General features: G+C 41.0%; 1 protein-coding gene across 1 annotated transcript in view; it reads left to right on the top strand.

Annotated features, from left to right (window-relative positions):
- DOCK3 (dedicator of cytokinesis 3) overlaps positions 1-19987 on the top strand; it is a 285004-nt gene that overhangs the window by 151978 nt on the left and 113039 nt on the right. The window contains exons 9-11 of the mRNA XM_011364750.2: positions 10045-10126; positions 15239-15299; positions 16559-16706. Coding sequence (XP_011363052.1) covers positions 10045-10126; positions 15239-15299; positions 16559-16706 — 291 coding nt within the window. The remainder of the gene's footprint in view (positions 1-10044; positions 10127-15238; positions 15300-16558; positions 16707-19987) is intronic.

The raw sequence follows: 19987 nt of genomic DNA, 5'->3' as shown, positions 1-19987 counted from the left end.
GCCTTGGCATCCGCCTCATCCCATCTGCCTACTCTGGCTCCGCACTCTGCCCCTGACCAGGGCGTGGTCAGCCGCGACCAGTCTTATCCCACTGCCCCTGAAGATAATTCAGCCTACCTACGGTCCGTCTCCAATATCGGCTGGGCCTGAGATTTTCCAGTATCAGCCCTGTAAGTCAGGACTCCTCGGGATTCCGGGACTTTGACCTCTGCAGTCTGTCCTCGCCCTTGTCCTCTGAACTCACACTCCTGCTAAAGTCTGCCTGCCTTACTGTGCTTAGTGCTGCCTGATCTACCAGACCGCTTAACCCCTCTGTGCTTTCCTTTCCTCGACTATAAAATAGTGGTGTCCACTTCATCAAAGCAATAACACATGTAAAGTCCCTGGGAGAGGCCCTGGCAGATAGTAAATCTCATAAATATTCACAGTTATCGTTGTTGTTATATGTGTCAGAAAACACTTGAGTGTTTCATATGCTGTAGCTGGGCTTCTGGAAGACAGGAAGGGCAAATAAAGGTTGGTCATGCTGCAAAGATTCTTCCCACCACAGTGGCCCTGCCTCTGCTGGGCACCTGGCAGGCAACCTTCCCTGGGACCTCAAGTGACAGCATTTCTGTCAGCTTTGCCTGGGTGGCAGGAGGTCCCATCAAGCTAAGATGTCATCGGAGCCGTGTGGCAGCAGCAGGCACATTTAGGATGCTCATTTATTGCCGTGAAGCCCTTGAGAGGCTTTACAGCAGGAAAAAGCGGTGTGCGCACAGACGGGGCCTTCTTTGGAGAAAGCAGCCCCTTTATTACTCCTCGTCTTGTGCTCAGCTCCTTTGGTGTTTTAATTGTGTTGTCCTTATTAACGTAAAGTCATTAGGAGTCAAGAAGACTTTATTAGGTAAGGTTTATTTTTGTTTAGTAAGTTCCTGTAAACTGTAAGCCTCTGCGCTTGATTCTCTGAGGGCTGCAGGGACGCAGGAGAGACAGTCTCTGCTGCTTTACAGACAAGGCCTGGGAGTTAAAGGATGTGTTGGGGATCCCCAGGGCAGCCCCTGGTGGGCATTTGCTCAAAGGACTCATGGGACTCGGTGCATGGTTGTACTCATAGCTGAGATTTAGTGCAGCGACAGGGGAAGCATGCACAGCCGGGTCATTAGGGAGAGGGACCGGGGTCTGGAGGAATTCATGCGCAGGCTTCCGTAGGCTCCCCCCCGCACACCCACACGAGGGTCACGCACAGCACACTCTCCAGCAGGGAAACAGCGCCCTGTGTGCAGCGCTTCCGCCCCAGGAAGCCCGTTAGAGACCCAGCACCCGCTGTTTGCTGGGGCCTGTGAGGTAGGTGTGCTCTGCTTAGCACATACATGTTCAGCACAAGCCATGCTGCTCACACAAACAATCTAGGCACAGGGAGCCCACCCTTCAATGTCGGGAACACTCCGAGAGTCACATTCCCAGATGCCAGCCAAAGGCCAGCCTTGCAAACAGGCCTTTCTAAGGACAGCAGTCCCAGGCCTGCTATGTTATTTCTTTTCTGCACAGGGAAGGCGTCACATATGTACACAACCAGCTCTAACGCTAGCCTGTCCGCGTCACTGCCATAGGTGGTTAGATGTTAGAGGAGGGAAAGGTCCCTTCTGATCGGTGGGGGTCACTGAAGACTTCGTGACACTGCATGTTAGAGCTGGGCCTCAAAAGTTAGGCAGCGTTTGAGCAGCAGAGCGAAGTGGGGAGACAGGGTACAGTTAGCAAAGAAGAGCACTTTTGGGGGAAGGCAAGCAGGCTCATCTGGCCGGATACAAGTGTGTTGATGGAAGCAGGGGACCCAGGAAGGCAGAGAGAGGACGTGCTGGGGGCGCTGAACTGCCGGGTGGAGGTCGTGGGCTTCATCTGCAGGGACGGAGCACCACTGCAGGTTTCTCTTTTAAGAAAGGAAGTCATAGTTCAAGCCATGTTTGCAGAAGCTGTACCCGGGGGTAGTACCCAGAGGTTGGACTGCCTAGAATTGGAAGACCACTGAAGATACCTGGACATACTCTCAAAGGGCTTTGGAAGATGCTTGTTCATTTGCGGCCCAGCTCAGTCTCTAGGTAATACATAAAATAAATGGAGAAGGTAAATTCTCACTACGTCCATGTTATAAAAGTGCCGAGTATAGTACCCTGCCGGGCAGGCCAGAGGTGGCTGTGCCTGTCTAAACATGTGCAGTGAATTTGTGCCAACTACTGCAACTTCTAAAAGTGGAGAAGAGGTTGTGTTTACTTTAAAGTAATGTGCCGCCTTCACTGATCAGAGTACTCAAAACCCGCCAAATCCCCCTCCAAGTCTGCACAAGTATCCGGCCGTCTCGTCCCAGCCCCAGGCACAGAGAGAGTGTGTCCCTCTTTCATGAGGCCGAACGTACCCTGCGTGCACATCTGGGTGTTAGGGCGACCCCATTCTCAGCAAAAAGCTCAGCAGGGGCCGAAGAGCAGACCATGTGGGACCTGCTCACTAGCAATTTTTATATTTTATCTGACATTTTGGATTTTCCTCCCAGACCCCCGGCCATCAACGTCTCAGACTGTCTCACTTGGGTCGTACGCTCCTGGCTTGCGGAGCTTTGGTCCAGCCTATCTGTGTAGACCACAGACTTCCTCATCTACACTTTGATTGCTGGGTTTTAGAAGTCAGCTCGCCTCTCACGTGCCCATTTCTAAGCTGTAGAGACCAGAAATGCCTGCCCCAGAGAGTGCCCTTCCTAGGCCTGGCCCTCTAGACACCTTTCCTCCAGCCCTAAACCCCACTGTGTATCCTGACCCTAGGTTGCCAGCATTATAATTCTGTTCTTTGGAACAGTGCCGCTGTGCACTAGCGCATGGCTTGTCGGCCTCTGTATGCAATTATAGCCTCTCACGTTGTGCTGCAATTTCTGGCTCATGTGTATCTCTCTCCCCAAAGACTCAGAACCTTGAGGATAGGGACTGTTTCATTTCTATAATTTCCACCATCTAGCTCAGTTTCTGGAACGTGATAGGAGTCATGAATGTTTATTGAAAGAATGAAAGGAAGGAAAAAGGCTGGAAAGAGCCTCTGCATCGTGCTGCTGGTCATAAATGCGGTCTTCGGGGGCCTGCAGTGTTTCAGGCTTGGCAGTTGAAAGAGAGGCCCAGGTAGGGAGGATTCCTACCCCTATGCTCTCCCTCCACCTCTGGTTCAACCAAAGTAGCTCTCTTTTTAAATTTTCCATATGTTGGTGAACAGTATAATGTTTTGTTGAAAATAAGGGGAAAGCTGATACTAAAAATAAACTCAAAAACCACAACACCGATTTGCCTTTATGAAACCCCTTTATGTGTTTCTGCTCTTCCGGCTTTAGAACGAAGTGGGGCAACTCGAATAACTTAAGAAATAAAGCCAAATGAGCTAAATTGGGAAATGACTCTCTAAGGTAATATTAGAGATATCCTAATCTGTTGGCCCGTACCATGCAGTATGACCTTGGGGCTCCTTGCCTGTTTTTAAGCACCTGGAAGTGTATCCTGAGAGAGGTACTAAGTAGTTGTTATCCATCTCCACAGAGGACCAAATGAGAAACATGAGATTAAATTGGAAGAGCTGAGAGAACTCCTCTGACTACTTAAGGAGCATACTTATGTTTCAAAACCGAGTCTTTAGGAAATACCCCCTTAAGGATCAAAGGCTGTCTGTGCCTCAGAGCCGGGTACAAGCTGGCACCTCATTGGAGGCCAGTGAACATTTGATGCGTGAATTACCATCAATGGAGAAGTGTATGGAGTATACGAATCAGAACTCTCATAAAAGCAGGTGATCGTAAGCTTAAGAGACTATTAGACTTGTCACAGATTCAAATTGTGTAATTCATTTGTAAGAACTTGCTCAATAACATGAACTTAATGTGACTTCAAGTACAGTTCATGTGTAGCTCATGATAAAGACAACAAAATGTCAGGAAGTTCTCTTATGACCTTGCTTATGGAAGACTAAGAATTCAACATCATCTCTTTTTTTGTCTTGAAAGAGTATTTTCTTATTCAAGTTATCAAAGAGAAAAGCTGATCCGTTGCTCTCATATAGAGATGTGGATGTTTATAAAATCTCACAAATAAATATTACTCTTTTGGCCACAGGTCTTTTCACACCTTTGGGAAATAGGAGTAGATGCTGTAGCTCTAGTTACAAAATAGATTCAGTCAGCATTTGTCAAACTGTGTTCATACAGACTCAATCGCCTTATACAAAAGAGGGTGTGGGTCAACTATCACCAGTCCCGTTGGTACTTAAAACATATTAACAACATTTTAAGCTTCCAAGAAGTCCTAGAGGGTGGAAACCTGTCAGTGTTTAATGCAGTATTTCCCAGCAGTATTTAACCACTTCTTTTGCAGAATAGCTATTCCCAAATCAGGAAACATTGGCTGAACATTGGCCTTTAAATAGTTTGGATGTTAATTTGTTTATTATACCCATTTGAGAAGCTATGAATGGGAAATAATTATATGTATACCTAAAGCCCTTTAAAATGAAAAAAAAAAAAGTTATTTTGAATGCTTCACAAATTGTGAAGACGATCACGTGAAACCAGAAGCATGAAAGACTAGGAAATTTGAAGCACAAGTGGGCCCTGTGAGAAATGTCTTAGGGCAGGGGTCCCAATCTCCTAGCTGCACATAGCAGGGGGTGAGCATCGGGGAAGCAAGCGAAGCTCCGTCTGTATCTGCAGCCGCTCCCCAGTGCTAGCGTCACCGCCTCAGCTCCGCCTCAGATCATCAGGCGTTAGATGCTCACAGGAGCACAGTCCCTGGTGCCAGAATGGTTGGGGACCGCTGCCTAAGGGGCCTCCTTTCACTGTTGGAGAGAAAGAGGTGTTCTTGCAGTCTGAGAGGGCCAGCAACTCTGTCCACCCGGGAATTTGCTTTATCAACCCTTTTGTCTGGGCCAGAGCTTGTGTAGCCCTCCCAGATGGCTCCCCTCCCTGTGGGTATCTAGCAGCTCCAAATAGTAGCCTGCTTGGTCGATGTGCACCCTTGAGAGATTCACAGAGTGGTAGTGTGATGGTGAGAGCAGTTGTAATGATAAATTCTCTTGAAAAGACATAAAAGTCCTAAAATTGTTTTATGCTCATATATCAAGTTAACAGTTAATTTGGTGGTGGTTATATGCATGTATATATGTTAGTCAGGTTAGGTCAACTGCTGTAACAGATAGAAAATATATAATGGCTCAAACATAATAGAAGTCTATTTCTTGCTTGTATAAGCACTGGGTGGGTGAATTCGCAGTAAGTAGAGTGGTTCTCATTCACACTCTTCAGGGACTCACACTAATGGATACTGTGCTATTGCCAGTATGTGGCCCCAAGGTTGCCCTGGGGGTCATCTCCAGTCCAGGTATCTGAAAGGGGGAAGAAAGAACACCCAGGCACACCTGTAAGAGTGTGTTAGGCCTAAGCCTGGAGGTAGAGCACGTTATTTCCATCACAATTTCAATGTCTAGAACTCAGTCACAAGGTTGCTCCCAGTGCAGGGGAGGCTGAGAAGTGTAGACTGACTATCCAGGAAGAAACAGAGAACATGGATTTTAATGAGCGGCTGGCAGACTCTCTCTGCTTTAACACCCTTGATGCTTCTCAGGCCTTGGCCACCAAGTTAGAAGGTAGATTTGTGCTGACTGTCTTGTCTGCTCCCTGTTGGCTCATCGGTGTGTCTGTACAGCATGATGGTGATGCTGCCCATCCAGCTTATGGTGCTTCGCCAGCAAGCTTCCACACTAGACAGCAGTTCTTCAGGGAATTTCTGCTTTCATTCATTCAACACTTACTAAGCACCTAGGCTCTTGGAAGTACTAGACATATATCAGTGAATAAAGGCCTTTTGGAAGTTTATCCTCTCATGTAAGACAACGATAATCATGAGTTTATGTCAAGCACTGTGAAGAAGAGAGGATAACAGGGAGAGATGTATTACTTTCGCTAACATCCTCAGAGTTGACTTCTCTGGGGAACTGGCATGTGAACTGAACCTCTCGGGCTGGAAGAGCAGCATTCCAAGTAGAGACCCTAAGGCAGTGGTAATGAACTTGGCTTGTTCAAGGAACTTGTATCCTGGAGACTGGTGTATGTGGAGAGTAGTAAGCAAGTGAAGCTCGTGTGAGATGGGGCTTTGAAGACTTGCCAAATGTTGTGCGCAAGGCCTTGCAGACCTTGGAGATCTAATTTTTATTTTATCTGAAAGTGAGATTAAGCCCTGAAAAGGTTGTTTGCTTTTGCAACAGCTTTATGAGATATAATCCACATACCATAGAATTCATCCATTCAAAAGGTACCATCCAGTCAGTGGCTATTAAAATATTGGTGGTGTGCAACCATTACCACAGTCAATTTTAGAACATTTTCATTTCTCCCCCACAAATTTCATACCCTTTAGAAGTCACCCTATTTCCTCCCAAACCCCCAGCCTCAGGCAACCACTAATCTATTTTCTGTCTATAGATTTGCCTGTTCTGGACATTTCATAGAAATGGGATCTTAGAAAATGTGGTCTTTTGTGACTGTGGTCTTCAGCATAATGTTTTTGGGGTTCATCTACATTATACCATGTCGCAGTACATCACTTTTTTTATGGCTGAATAACACTCCATTATATGGATATACTTCCTATGTCTTAGATATCCATTAATTTGTTGATGGATATTTTGGTCGTTTTCACCTTTTGGCTATTATCAGTAATGCTGCTATGAACATTCGTGTAAAGTTTCGTGTGTCCATGTATTTTCATTTCTCTTGTATGTATACCTAGGAGAATTGTTAGATCATATGTTAAACTATGTTTAACCTTTTGCTCAACTGCCAGACTGTTTTCCAAAGTGGCTGCACCATTTTACTTTGCCACCAGCAAGCAGTATACGATGGTTCCAGTTTCTCCATCTCCTTGTCAGCACTTGTTATTACCTGTCTTTTTGATGAAAGCCATGCTAGTGGAAGTGAAGTAGTACCCTCGTTATGGTTTTGATGTGCATCTCCCTAATGGCTAATGACGTCAAACACCTTTTCAGGTTTTATTGGCCATTTGTTTATTTTCTTTGGAGAAATGTCTATTCTAGAAATGTCTATCCTTTATTATTGAGTTACTAGAGTTCTTCATATAGTCTAGATACAAGTCTCTTATCAGATATATTATTTGCAAATATAGTCTCCCATGCTATAGATTGTCTTTCCCTTTCTCAATGGTACCCTTTGAAGCACAAAAGTTTTTAATTTTGATGAAGTCCAAGTTACCTGTTTTTTCTTTCATTGCTTGTGCTTTTAGTGTCCTAAGAAACCACTGCATAATCCAAGGTCATGAAGATTGATACTTGTATTTTCTTCTAAGAGTTTTATAGTTTTTACTCACATATTTATGTCTTCACGGTTTCTGGCAATTATGAATAAAGCATATATAAACATCCACATACAGATCTTTGCGTGGACATAGGTTTTCATTTCTCCTGAGTAAATGTCTAGGAGTAGAATTGTTGGGTCACGTAGTCAATGTGTGTTTAACTTTATAAGAAATTGTCAGGCTGTTTTCCAAAGTGGTTTTACTATTTTGCATTTCCCTCAACCATTTATGAGAATTCTAGTTTCTCTCATTTTCACCAACCCTTGGTATATTTAATCTTTAATTTAGCTGTTCTAGTAGGTGTGTCATGGCATCTCACTGTGCTTTTAATCTGCATTTCTCTTATGACTAATTATGTTTTCTGGAGCTTATTTGCCATCCTTGTATATTCCCTGATGAAGGGTCTGTTCAGATCTTTTGTCCATTTTTTAAACTTATTATTGAGTTCTGAGAGATCTTTATATGTTCATCTCAGTTCAGTGCTTTCTTAGATGTTTGTAAATATTTTCTTTGAGCCTAGGCTTACCTTTCATTTTCTTAGCAGTGTCTTTCAAAGAGAAGATGGTTTTAATTTTGATAAAGTCCAGTTTGTCACATTGTTGTGATTCATGATATTTGCTTAATAATCCAAAATCACAAAGATTTTTCTGTGCTAAATATGGCAATGCAAATATGAACAAGGTATACAAAGGTATTTGTCTTTATTTTTCTTCTGTGTTTTCTTCTTATAATTTTATAGTTTCAGCTTTTATATTTAAGTCTGTGATCCATTAAGTTAATTTTTTGTAGGCAAGGCTCAAGGTTCATTTTTTATATGGATTGTTCAGTACCATTTATTGAAACTACTATGCTCCCTCGTTGAATCTTGATACCTTTATTGATAATCAACTGAGTATATATCTTTGGGTTATCCCATCTTTAACAAAGACCTCCCTCACCCCAACATGCCCATTTAATCGAAAGTTCGTAACTCCCATATAGCCACAACCGTTTTTTAAAGAGTGGTCTAGATGCCATTTCTTTGTCCTCACTTTTTATTCCTCACACTGACTTGCTCTACTATTTCACTAAAACGGTTCTTGCCAGAATCACCAGGAATCTGTTTGAAATCCAGTGGATACAGTTTCGTCCTTGTCGCATGTGATTCAATAGCCTTGTACCTCATCGACCCCTCCCTCCTTTTTCAGACACTTTCTTCCCTTGACTAATATAGCATCCCACCATCCTTATTTTTCTTCTGTTTTTTTTTTCTACTTGTCCCTATGTATCTGCTTTGCTAGTTCTCCTTTTGCCTATTTCTTAAATATCAGTGTCCTTTGGGATTCTGACCAAAGCTTTTTATTCTTCTCGTTCTATGCACCTTCCCTCCTTATTTTATCTAATCCTCTAGCTGAAGAATCTCAAATTATTATCTGGCCCAAATTTTTTTCTGAGCATCATTTCTGCGTAATCAACTGCCCACCAAGACCACAGGCTCTCTGAAGAAAAATATCTTGTATGTAACTTGTTTATATTCGTATTCCCATGTTTAGCACACAGAACAGTAACTATTTGTTGACTGAATGAAAAGTGAATACATGAACAAATCGAGCGAACTGTGCAGTTAATATTATGTCTTGTAATTCTGATAGAGTATTTTAATATTGGTCCTTTTACTGATGCCACGTATTTGTAGTGAGTACATACATGACTGGCACAGAAGAAGTAAATTACTTTTGGAATCACATGCTTTGCCTTTGCCATGGCTCAGTGTTTTCGTCATAGGTGCTAGGGAACCTTGGGAGGAAGACATGGGACTGAGATCCTGGGCAGGAGCAGTAAGGAGGTGAACGAGCCAGGGTACATTTCTCCAGATGTTTCAAACACTGTTTTTAAAGTTATTTAGACCAATATTTTCCTTTAGGAATTAACCTGTATTTGGGGAAGAATAAAATATTTTAATACCCTATTAAATTCTGGTCGTAGCTTTAGTTATAATACATTATTTCTCTCCGAGTTTTCACCCAAATTTTTATTAAGTCCCTATAATATTTTTCTCTTAGCCCTAAAATGATGTTGAGAGTTGTATGGAAGGCATGAACTGGATAATGTAGATTATTTTGGATCTGGTATGATGAATATTTTTATGATTTGAACGTTCACAGCAAAGAATGTGTGTGTGTGTGTGTGTGTGTGTGTGTGTGTGTGTGTGTGTGTGTGTGTTTACCCCTACAGCATCTGGTCTTCCTAGGTGGTCTCCCATCCAAGTACTAACCAGGCCGGACCCTGCTTAGCTTCTGAGATCAGACAAGATTGGGCTCATTCAGGGCGGCATGGCCTTAGACCTAAGAACGTATGTGTTTTCTGTGGGCTTAGCATTATACCCAGACTTTTGGGGTTAATTGAGAAAAATATATAAGACAGAATCTTCATTGCTGCCCTCGGGGAGCACACAGCTTCGGGGAGATAAGAGCCACAAACAGCGAGTAAATAGCAACACCTGTCATGCAGTTTGTAGTGTCGTTGCATGTTCCTCGGCAAGAAAAATAGAGTCCTGCCACTAGACATGTACTATTGGCCTTGCCCGTCACTGTGAGCTGTTCTGAAAGCGTTTAGGGTTTCTCTGTAAATGCCCTTTTTATTTGTTCTGGAGCATGCAGTCCCTCACATTTCTCTGTCTCTCTCTCCTACATTTCAGTGAGCGGTTTCTGGTGAGACTGAACAAGAATGGTGGGCCAAGGAACCCAGAGAAGATAGAACGAATGTGTGCCCTTTTTACAGTATGTTCAAATTCTCTTTCCCTTCTCTGCTGTTGACTCTGACCAGGGGCCTGCTGTGTGGATACTGTCACCCTAGAAACGAGCATTTAGTCTCATTTCCCCACACACTGGGTAGAATGGGACTTGATTTATGTTTCTATCAGGTTTAATGAAATATTTAAAGAAAACCGAAATTAGTTTTTAATTGAATTTTTTATTAAAGAAATATAATCAAGTACCTTTTACTAATATGAATTTTATAAGCTATTTAATATAATAGACACTTAAAATCTGAAAAAAAAGTCTTTCTTACTATTCTTATTCAAGGCCGCTGGGAATTTCTCTCATGTTTAAGTATAGTTTCTCTAAAGACATCCATCAAATTTATAGCTTGCAGTGTTTTAGTGAGTGCTTATAAAGAGAGATAAACTAAGTAGTCCTCCTCTTTGGAGTACCAAACAGAGCGTCTTTTCCTACTATTATCTGTAGTCTGCACTTTTTTTCCTGCATACCCATGCTGTTATTCCTGGTCTCTGCGATCATGGACTCATCAGCTCAGAGAAGGCTGGGTAATCTGCTTATTGGAAAGTGCTAAGCCTCACAATACCACATTACCTTGTGTATTCTTCAAGTTGATTCTGATTTACTAAAGTTTTTTACCCATTTAGAAAGCTAACTGCTCAGCTTTATTCAAGTTAATTAATGTACTAAGAAGAAAACAAGACTGTCACAATTTTAAACCAGCTTTGACTGTTGCGAATTCTTTGATCTACTTCAGTGATACTGAGATGCATCAAAATCCATTGAGGTGTGGTGGTCTCAGTGCCACTGCCCTGTGGGGTACATGAATGATGGGCGACTCATTACCTAAGACTCGAGTTCCTCCTGTGGGCTAAGGAGTTTTCCAAATTGGCATATGTGCTACAGTGGCAGGTGTCTCAAATCCCACCTCTGAAATACAAGTGGGATTTGCGATATATGTGACTCTCTGAATGATAAAATTGAATTTGACATTTTTTTTTTAATTTACTACAACTTTAATCTTTCAAAACCTAAAACAGTTTTATTATGGAATCAGAAACCACTTTCATGGACATGGCTTTTATTGAAAATGCTCCAGATATACAGAAAGATTTATAAATATACTCAAGCTAAAATGACGTCTGTCCATCTTCCAGCTCAGCATTCAAAGCTCAGTAAGAAAGAGCAGGAGACACAGACTCATGAAGACGGTTAAGGGACTCGAAGTGGTCTAGTCAGGGAAAGATCAATGCTTTCTCTTCAACAGGAAAAAAAAAAAAAAGAAAGAGTCCAAATTGCAGTCGGTGGGATGCAAATTAGCATATTGGGGGAGAGCTTCTGAAGCGAGTGCCTGAACTGAGGTGGTACCCGGGGCTGCCTGAAACAGAACTAGAGAGAGAAGAGAGGCCCTTTGTCTGGAATGTCTCACTAGCCTTAGGAGGTCTTCTAGATCCTGATCCTCTGATATTATTTGGTTGAAGCAGCAAAAGAGATCGTTGCTTCGTTGCTCCTTGGCATTATGGGAACAGAGCTAGCTGTGTGTGTGCTATGCTTGAGTATGATGAGTGCAGTCCTCGTCTTTCGAAAAAAAATGAACTTAATTATGGTACTATTTGAATGTAATTATGGTAAATCAAAATTTTTATTTCATAGCATTTTAATTATCTATATGGGCTCGGAGGCCCAAGCTGTGGCTCCAACTTTATAAATCAGAGATGCGCGTAACACTCGCACTCTCATGCCGCCAGCGAGAAGACAGAAGGCCACTAAAAATACCACTTCTCTAGTCTCCTTTGCAGTACGACAGCCCTTGATTTTTAAAAAAAGATCCCAAAAGTGATTTGAGGGAGTTTTACAAAGCACATGAGATTTCTGAACAAGATTGTCTTAGCCAGGATTTTTGTGTCTTGTTTTAAACTGTATGAAATTTTGGTGGAACCTGTTTTCTCATTACCTAAGACTTGAGTTTCTCCTGTGGGCTAAGGAGTTTTCCAAATTGGTATATGTGTTCCAGTTTCAGAGTTAAAGGTAAGAAAATGCAGCTGCAGCTGCGGTCGACGTCAGGCTATTAGCTCACCTTAGCATCAGGGAGACAGGACCGTACAAACTGAGCCAGTGTGCAGGGTTACTCAGGCAGACGTCAGAACCACATTAGAGTCACATTATCCATGGCACAGTCCTGTTCTCTGGAAAGCCTGTTTTTCTCTGACCTCATTAGATTGCAGAGCTTCCTATGCAGGAAGAATTTTGTCCAAAGAGGAGGTGTTTCATATTTATGTGAGTGTCTCATCCAGTTAGGATCCTGCTGACTTTCATGATAAACAATGACTGTGTGTGTGAGCGTGTGAGAGCATATGTGTGTATTTACTCATTACTGGACGTCAGGGCCTCGCACATGGTGCCTGGCGAATATTAAGGCCACAGTGATGATTTGATACATAAATAAATGAATATATGTTTATTTTTTATTGTATTTGAGTGACCAACTCAGAGAATGAACTTGTCTTGTTTTCTCTGCATTAGTTGGCATTATATGTTCTACATTTATTTATACTCTTTTGCATTTCAAAATAAAATTTTAGGTAGCGGTTTCTGGGAATGAAGAATGAATCTGATTATTAGTGTAATAACATCACGAATTAAAATATTGCCTCCTTTTCTTCATCACAAGTATGATTAAATTGGCTTTGTTTTATATTTGTAAATTTCATAATCTCTGCAGAAAAAGGGCAGTCCCAAGCACAGGGAAGTGAGCTGACTTTCCCATATTTCAAATGGAACGTTAATAATTGAGTCTAAGATGTTGAGCCCTGAGTCACTGCCCTCTCTACCCACAGTGCAGTTGAGAACCAGCTTCTGACTATGTAGAATTGGAGGGTATGGTCCAGTGAGTAAACCTAAATTCACACCTTGCTCACCAGATGAATGGTGGGTGAGTCATTCTTCTTCCCATGTTGATTTTACAGATTTTGTGAGTATTTTGATATGGATAGCCATATTTGGTACTTAGTTTTGAAGAATATAAGTTTAATGACTCTTTTGTAACTATGTTTAACCATGCACTTATATTTGGTAAGATAACTTATACATTAAAATTTGACATTGACATTATGTGAGACTCACATATAATAATTTTATTTAATATACTTTCTTGCACTGATTATTATCATCTTATGTTTATTGACACCACAATAAATATAAATAAATACTACAGAGAGTTATGGGTAACACGTGAAACATGATCAGAAAGAGCCTTCACCTAGCCACTTAGAAAATACCATAAATTATATTTAAGGCTCCTTCTTTTTATTCACTCAGACAGAGACAAGGGAGAAGTCCCATGCTCTTGTGTACAACCCGTAGATTGGTGTTTGGTCATCTTTGGTAATTGGCTTGAATTTTCTAGGTGTATTAAGATTGATAATTATAGTGGTCATTTGATAGTTTGGATTAACATAATCTGAGCTATGCAGAAGAAACCATTTCACTTTAAAATGTGTCAAACATGTCAGTATCCTTCAGTAATAGACACATGTCAATCTCCAAAAGCACATAAAAATGGTAATCTGTTTTTCAATTTGTATGTATTATTTAGTAGCGACAACACTTAATAAGTGTCAAAATACAGTGCAATTTCGAAGACATAATTTTAAATTCCATTTCTAAATTAAAAGGATTAGTAAAATGGAGCCTCAAACACCCTTTTTCATATCAAACGATAACTTTCATGTAAAAATATATATCTGTGATACCAGATATTCCAATTTATGTTAAATTACTTGGTTACCTATATCATTGTCAGCATATTTTATTATTCCATCAAGAATTTGGCAAAATATTTCAACCATCTCGAATCTAAAAGTTTCGGTTTTACCTCTGCACTTTACTTTGTAAAGTCTCTTTCCTCTCATGTGTTCAGGTCCACTCTGCCAGGCGGAGCTGGGACCAGGGGGCGGCAAGCAGAGCAGAGAGCTCTGAGAGTGAGACCTCGCGTTTTGCAACTCAGATGCCTTGCTCACTTGCCTCATCCCAGTCCTAATCCTGCAACAGGGTATAAAAATAAAGCAAACGTAGAGACTCTGGATGTCAAAGTTCATTCAAAGTCATGACTGCCACTGGGTTGTCCCTTTTCCTGCTTCACTGAGGAGAGACAAGCATTGGGACCAATCAAAAGAGGAACGATTGGAAGGAAATGGAACTAAGGGACCTTTTCCTAGAAACAAAAGGGAACTCGTGGGAGCCTGTCACATTAAGGACAGAGGTCACTCCACCAGCCGTCATTAATTCACAGCAGCAGCTGGGAGTGAGCAGTGAGTTGATGACCTTGTGAAATGACTGAAACAGAATATATATTAAAGGAAGTTTTATTACTTCAATTATAGTGTGTTAAGTAAAGTACTCCTAAGTAAACATTTAAAATGTTCTAAACATAAGTAATTTAATGAATAAAATTATTTTTCATAACTCTAGTTTTAAAATTTTCTGATTCTGGATCAGATTTGTTTACTTAAGGAAGCCATTAAAATTTTCCAGATAACATTATTTTTAGCTTTATACTTAAAGACACGTGGTATGTATCTAAATTTAGAAAGATAAAATTATTGAGGTTTCACTAAAACCAAGTTAATCTCTTTTCAAGGGCACATATCTAATGTGTAATAATCATTTGTGGACAGCGGAATAAGTATAAAATTAGTAAAGAATAAGCTTTTAGAATTTCATTAGTGAGCTTTTTGGTGTTTTCCCATTTTTTTCTGCCTCGAACATTTCTTTCATTACACAGTGTTTTCATGTGATGTTAGAATAAATATGGATAGATAAGGCAATATCATGAAGATTTCTAACGTGAGAGCTCTTGTACGTATTTGTCAGGTGTTCCAAATAAGAGCTGGAAAAGTGTCAATAAAATAAACTTCCAAAGGCATATAAGATATCTAGACTTTTACTGCAGGAATCATAAACACTAAATTGCTAAGTGCCTTAACCCTCCTTCCCCACCTATCACATATGCTAAAAGTGACAAAAGCAAACCATTATGAGGTTCAGATTGAAATTTGAATTATTTTCTCTATATTCATTGCCTTAATTAACTTTTTTTTTCTCTTTTCTTAGGATCTGAGCAGCAAAGATATGAAGAGAGATTTGTATATAGTTGCCCATGTGATACGAATAGGTACTGTCCACCTTATCCATTCACATGACTAAGACCAACCCAACTTGGGATGAGTATCTACTGCGTGTGAGCTTGTTCTTCTCCCCAGCCCTTCGGCATTAGAGTCCAGATCGCATTCGAGCTCTACCTTAGTAAGCTCAGCTGCTGTGGTAGCTGAATTGGATATAAATAAATACATTTTTTCACTTGAAATCTTCTGCTCCCTATTTGGTTTTGGACCCAAACTCTTTATTTCAAACGGTCTGCTTTTGGCATTCTCTTCATCACAAGTGCCCTGTCTCTCTATCAGCCCTCTGCCACAGAGACCTTATAGCAGGTGGCCGTCGTCGCCGACCTAACAGGTGGTGAACGCCCTTTGCTGTGTTTTGTACTCAAAAGTATATATCTGCGCAATTTCCCACACTTAGAGTTACTGTTCTTACTGCAGTAGATGGATGGCATCTCATTTTTCCTCACCCAAGGTGAAAAAGAGATTTTTGCTAATGTTCTGTGGAGGTTTGCCTAGCCTTATTTCAAGTTTATGATATAATTTGGGGGGCTGTGACTACCCAAGTCTTCCTTCATAGGTTTGGGTTCTGGCAGATGTTCCACATTTTTTAAAGAGGATGTTCTAATCCTTTGCCAACAAAACAGCTTTTGCCTTTCTTTCATTTTTTGTTTTGCTTTACTTCATAAAGCATTTGTTGAGGCTCCAGTTTTGCATTGGGAAGTCCTCTTGCCACGGTAGGCACAGCCTTGGGAAATGGGGAGAGCGAGGTCCTGTCCACTTCTGGAGATCGCTCTCGCTCCCGCAGTGGTATATGAGCAGCTTGGACAGCAGGATTTGGTTGGAAGAGTAACACATCGTCCTCCTTATCTGTGCATACATACTTTTTACCTGGCAGCTAAAATACTAAACTTTGTATCCTTACTACGCCTATGAAGTTTAAATCTATTAGCACACTGGTTTTTCTAAGAAATTCACGAAACTACTATTTTATTCTCATATGATTAACGAATGGACCTTCGTGTTGAGGTGGGTCATAAGGATGACTGATGGAGAGTGATGCAGGGGAAGAGCCCTGGCCAGAGGCCTCTTTGGCCTTCCTCCATGTGGAGATCCTTGCATCCTCGGATGGCTCCATTCAGTCCTAAGTTAGTCTTCCAATTTGGAGCATCTCTAAGTTGCCTATAGCTCTGGCTTCCTTGGATGATAATCAGGGATGCTGGAGAGGAGCATGGAGTTCTCGGTCTGACTGGTGTTTCCTGCTGTGCCGTAGGCCGGATGCTCCTCAATGACTCAAAGAAGGGCCCTGCTCACCTGCATTACCGACGACCATACGGCTGTGCGGTCCTAAGCATCCTGGATGTCCTACAGTCTCTCACAGAATTGAAGGAAGAAAAGGATTTTGTTCTTAAGGTTTACACGTGAGTAATGGACATCAGAAATTTTAGTGATTTGTAGTATAAGACATCGCAGCACTGTCCTCAAGAGCAGCAGTTCTCAAGCTTTGTGGGACACAGAATCATTGGGATATGTGGGATTTTTTTGAAAATGCAGATTTTGATCTAGGTTTGGGATGGGATTCAGGCAGCTATATTTCTGATAATTTCCCCTGGTGATTCTGAAGCAGCTGCATTTGGAACCTTTTGTTCTAAAGTAACATCCTGGTAGTACACATTTCCTCTTCTAGCCAGGGTTAACTAACCTTATTATATATTTACAGAAAAGCCAATAATGTAATTTCTCATGTGTTTTGAATATGAGCGTCTTCTGTATCTAATGCTTGCCCACCAGCTATCGTAACTGAGCTGACTCCCAATGCAGATTGCTTCAAAGAGTGAGCACGAGTCACATTGCCCTCTCTTTGAAGAAAAGCCCGTTTTTCTGAGGAGCTGAGGTTTCACTCTTCACTTCTGCTACCACGATCTATAAGTCGCATCCAGCTAGGCAGGTGTTATTTTTGGTGTTCATTGGGCAAGGGACCTGCCTTGCAGAAGCAGTGCTTCTCCTCCTCACTCTTGTTAAGCAGTAGAAAAAAGGAATGAGGAAAAAAAAAAAACAAAATCCAGGCTTAGTGTCTATCTTTGTTTCTAGAGACTTAGGTGTGAATAGTGGCAGTGAAAACATGATCAATGGTGAGTTTGGAGAGTTTTTAAATAAAGCAAGTGTCTTTCTGTGAGAATATGTTTTTTAATCTGTCCTCTTTTGTTTTTAACCCAATATTGTGTTTTCAAATTAAATCTAATACTGTCAATCACTATGTTAATATATCCTCACTACAATATCATATGGATATATTTCTGTATATTCTATCTGATTCAGGCATGAAATGAACTTAATTCACAATTATACTTACCTTGGGCCTCTGTATAATCAACCACATTTTATTAATTTAAAAATAATAGCCCATATCTTCTCATTATCCATTTTGCCTTAAGCTCTGTTCATAGTTCCATACTTGATAGAATGAGGATCTTCCTTTGGAAATAGTAACTTACAAAGGAAATTTCTGTGGATTTTCTCTTCCCTTTATGCGTCAGTCAGACTTTCTTCAACTACCAGATCTCTTCACTGTTGGGTGGTTGGGCCAGCTTCTTGATACACCTTCCTCATTTTGAAAAAAACTAAGCAGAAATCCAAACTCATCATCATCTTACTTCACTCTGTCCTTTCCAAGGCCAAGAGCTTTATAGATAGCACTCAAGATTTGTATCTCTTTGCATGTATCACCTGTTCCTTGCTTCAGTGCAAATTCTCATTGTGGATAGGGGCCCGCACAGCATCCCTCTTGAAATCATGCTGTCAGGCTTAATTGGCCTAATTGCTTCTAAAACAACAGCTTTCAGTACCAACGTGTCACTTTGCAAGTAATGGGATTCGTGTGTAGCTTTTTCTTAGCTTTTTCCTATGAGCCGTGTCTAATATATCAGTTCTAGAAAGCCAAAGAACACTGTTTTTATAGAGAAAATAGTTTAAAATAAATTTTTTGAAGGACTAATAGAGTTAAAATGTAGGATAATTTTTCCACTTGAAAATATTAACAGACTTTCAAACAGATTTCCAACTACATGTTTGTGAAATCGCGTTTCCGTGCACTATGGAATTCCTCTAGGATTAGTGTTTTAAATCCACATCAGCACAGTGAACCTAGCCCTCAGGAGAAGCAGTATTTTCCAGTAAGTTTCAGGGGACATGTTTGTCGGATTGAAATGGAGGCTTAATATATTTACTAATTGCTACTGATAACGCTTTTGCCTTTGCTAGGGCAGGATTTTGCAAGGATAAAACCCTCTTGTATAGCTTTAGTCAGTGAATTGGCAAAATATCTTATTAGTTGTTGACATTCTCATCATTTCTTCCGTCATTGAGAATCAGCCTCAAATAGAGAAGATTCAAGCTTCTGTATGTTTCTTGCCATGGCCACCGCTCTGGCTTTATAGATGCCATTTAATATTGTGCGTGTATGGGAAGGCAGCACATTCCTTTTAAGACAATTTCAGCAAGAAGCCGAGGCATGAAAAGTAGGTTGCTTCCTAATGAGCCAAAAGCCTTAAAAATCACAAATAAATAGCGAGTATGTGTAGTTCAATCTGGGATAGATGTGTCTTTCTTCTTGGCAGGAGTCACAAGCAGGCCCAGGGCTTGTTGAACGTGGAGCCTAGGACATGAAAGGAGAGGAATGCCAGGGAGCTAGAGCTACCGTGGGCTGGAGTGGAGGGGTGTCCCAAATCACGCACGCAACCAAATACAGGATGTTTCCGAGCCATGTGATGCCCGTTCTCCAACGTCACGAGAAAGTGCAAAGAAACATTTTTAGGCCAAGTCTAATGAAATAGGTGACTACTTTGAAATTTAAATTTATCACTTTAGTTATATTTTAAATCATATTGTAGAAAATGTGAATTGCCCATTATTTACTTAATCAGATGTTATATAAAACGGAGAAGTATTGCTTTTCCCCCACTCTCACATGTTATGAGAAGATTTTATCCAAATTCTTCATATGCCATCATGCCATCAGGTCTTTGTCATCACTTAAGCCACTTTCTGAGTCATCTTGGCACAGTTTTCCAAGGTACATGATTTTCACTTTCATCAGCTTGGCTTTGTCACATCGCTGTTTGGATCCTTGATAATGCTTTCACTGGAAATTCACCTTAAGGCCCAACTGCCTTTTTGTCAAACATCTGGACATTTGATGTTTCTGTGTTTTCATTTGTCCCCAAGGCCCATATATGTGACCTTGATGTTTCAGCTACTTACTATGCAGCTTTTTAAGGTGAGTTTTAGAATAACATCCAGCACTTCAATTTGGAAGTCGCACCCAAGGATAATTACTAAACCTGTGTAGTTTTGCTCTTTAAGAAAATTTTTTAACCAATCTGTCAGATAAACTTTGTAAGCATCTGAAACTCTCATTTCTTGAGGTTATTTCAGGCTAATGTGACTTACCCAAATAGTGCTATGATATTCAAAATAAAGGGATGCAGAGAATGCCCCATACATGGAAGGCTCTGTGAGGATGGAAATACAAGGTGGCAACATCTTCTGTAAGTGATGACTGGAAGGGAAGCGCTCCTACTTGGTGGTAGACACAGGCCTTTCCTTGGAACAATGCCTTCAAGATCAAGATCTTTGTTACATAGCCATCTCATCTGTGAAACTGCCTTAAGTTGAGAGTACTGGTTTAGGAGCTATTCTTATG

This window comes from Pteropus vampyrus, unplaced genomic scaffold (genome assembly GCF_000151845.1).
Source record: "Pteropus vampyrus isolate Shadow unplaced genomic scaffold, Pvam_2.0 Scaffold100, whole genome shotgun sequence".
Lineage (NCBI taxonomy): Eukaryota > Metazoa > Chordata > Mammalia > Chiroptera > Pteropodidae > Pteropus > Pteropus vampyrus.
Note: the sequence above shows the minus strand (reverse complement) of the source record. Positions and strands in the feature narration are given on the sequence as shown.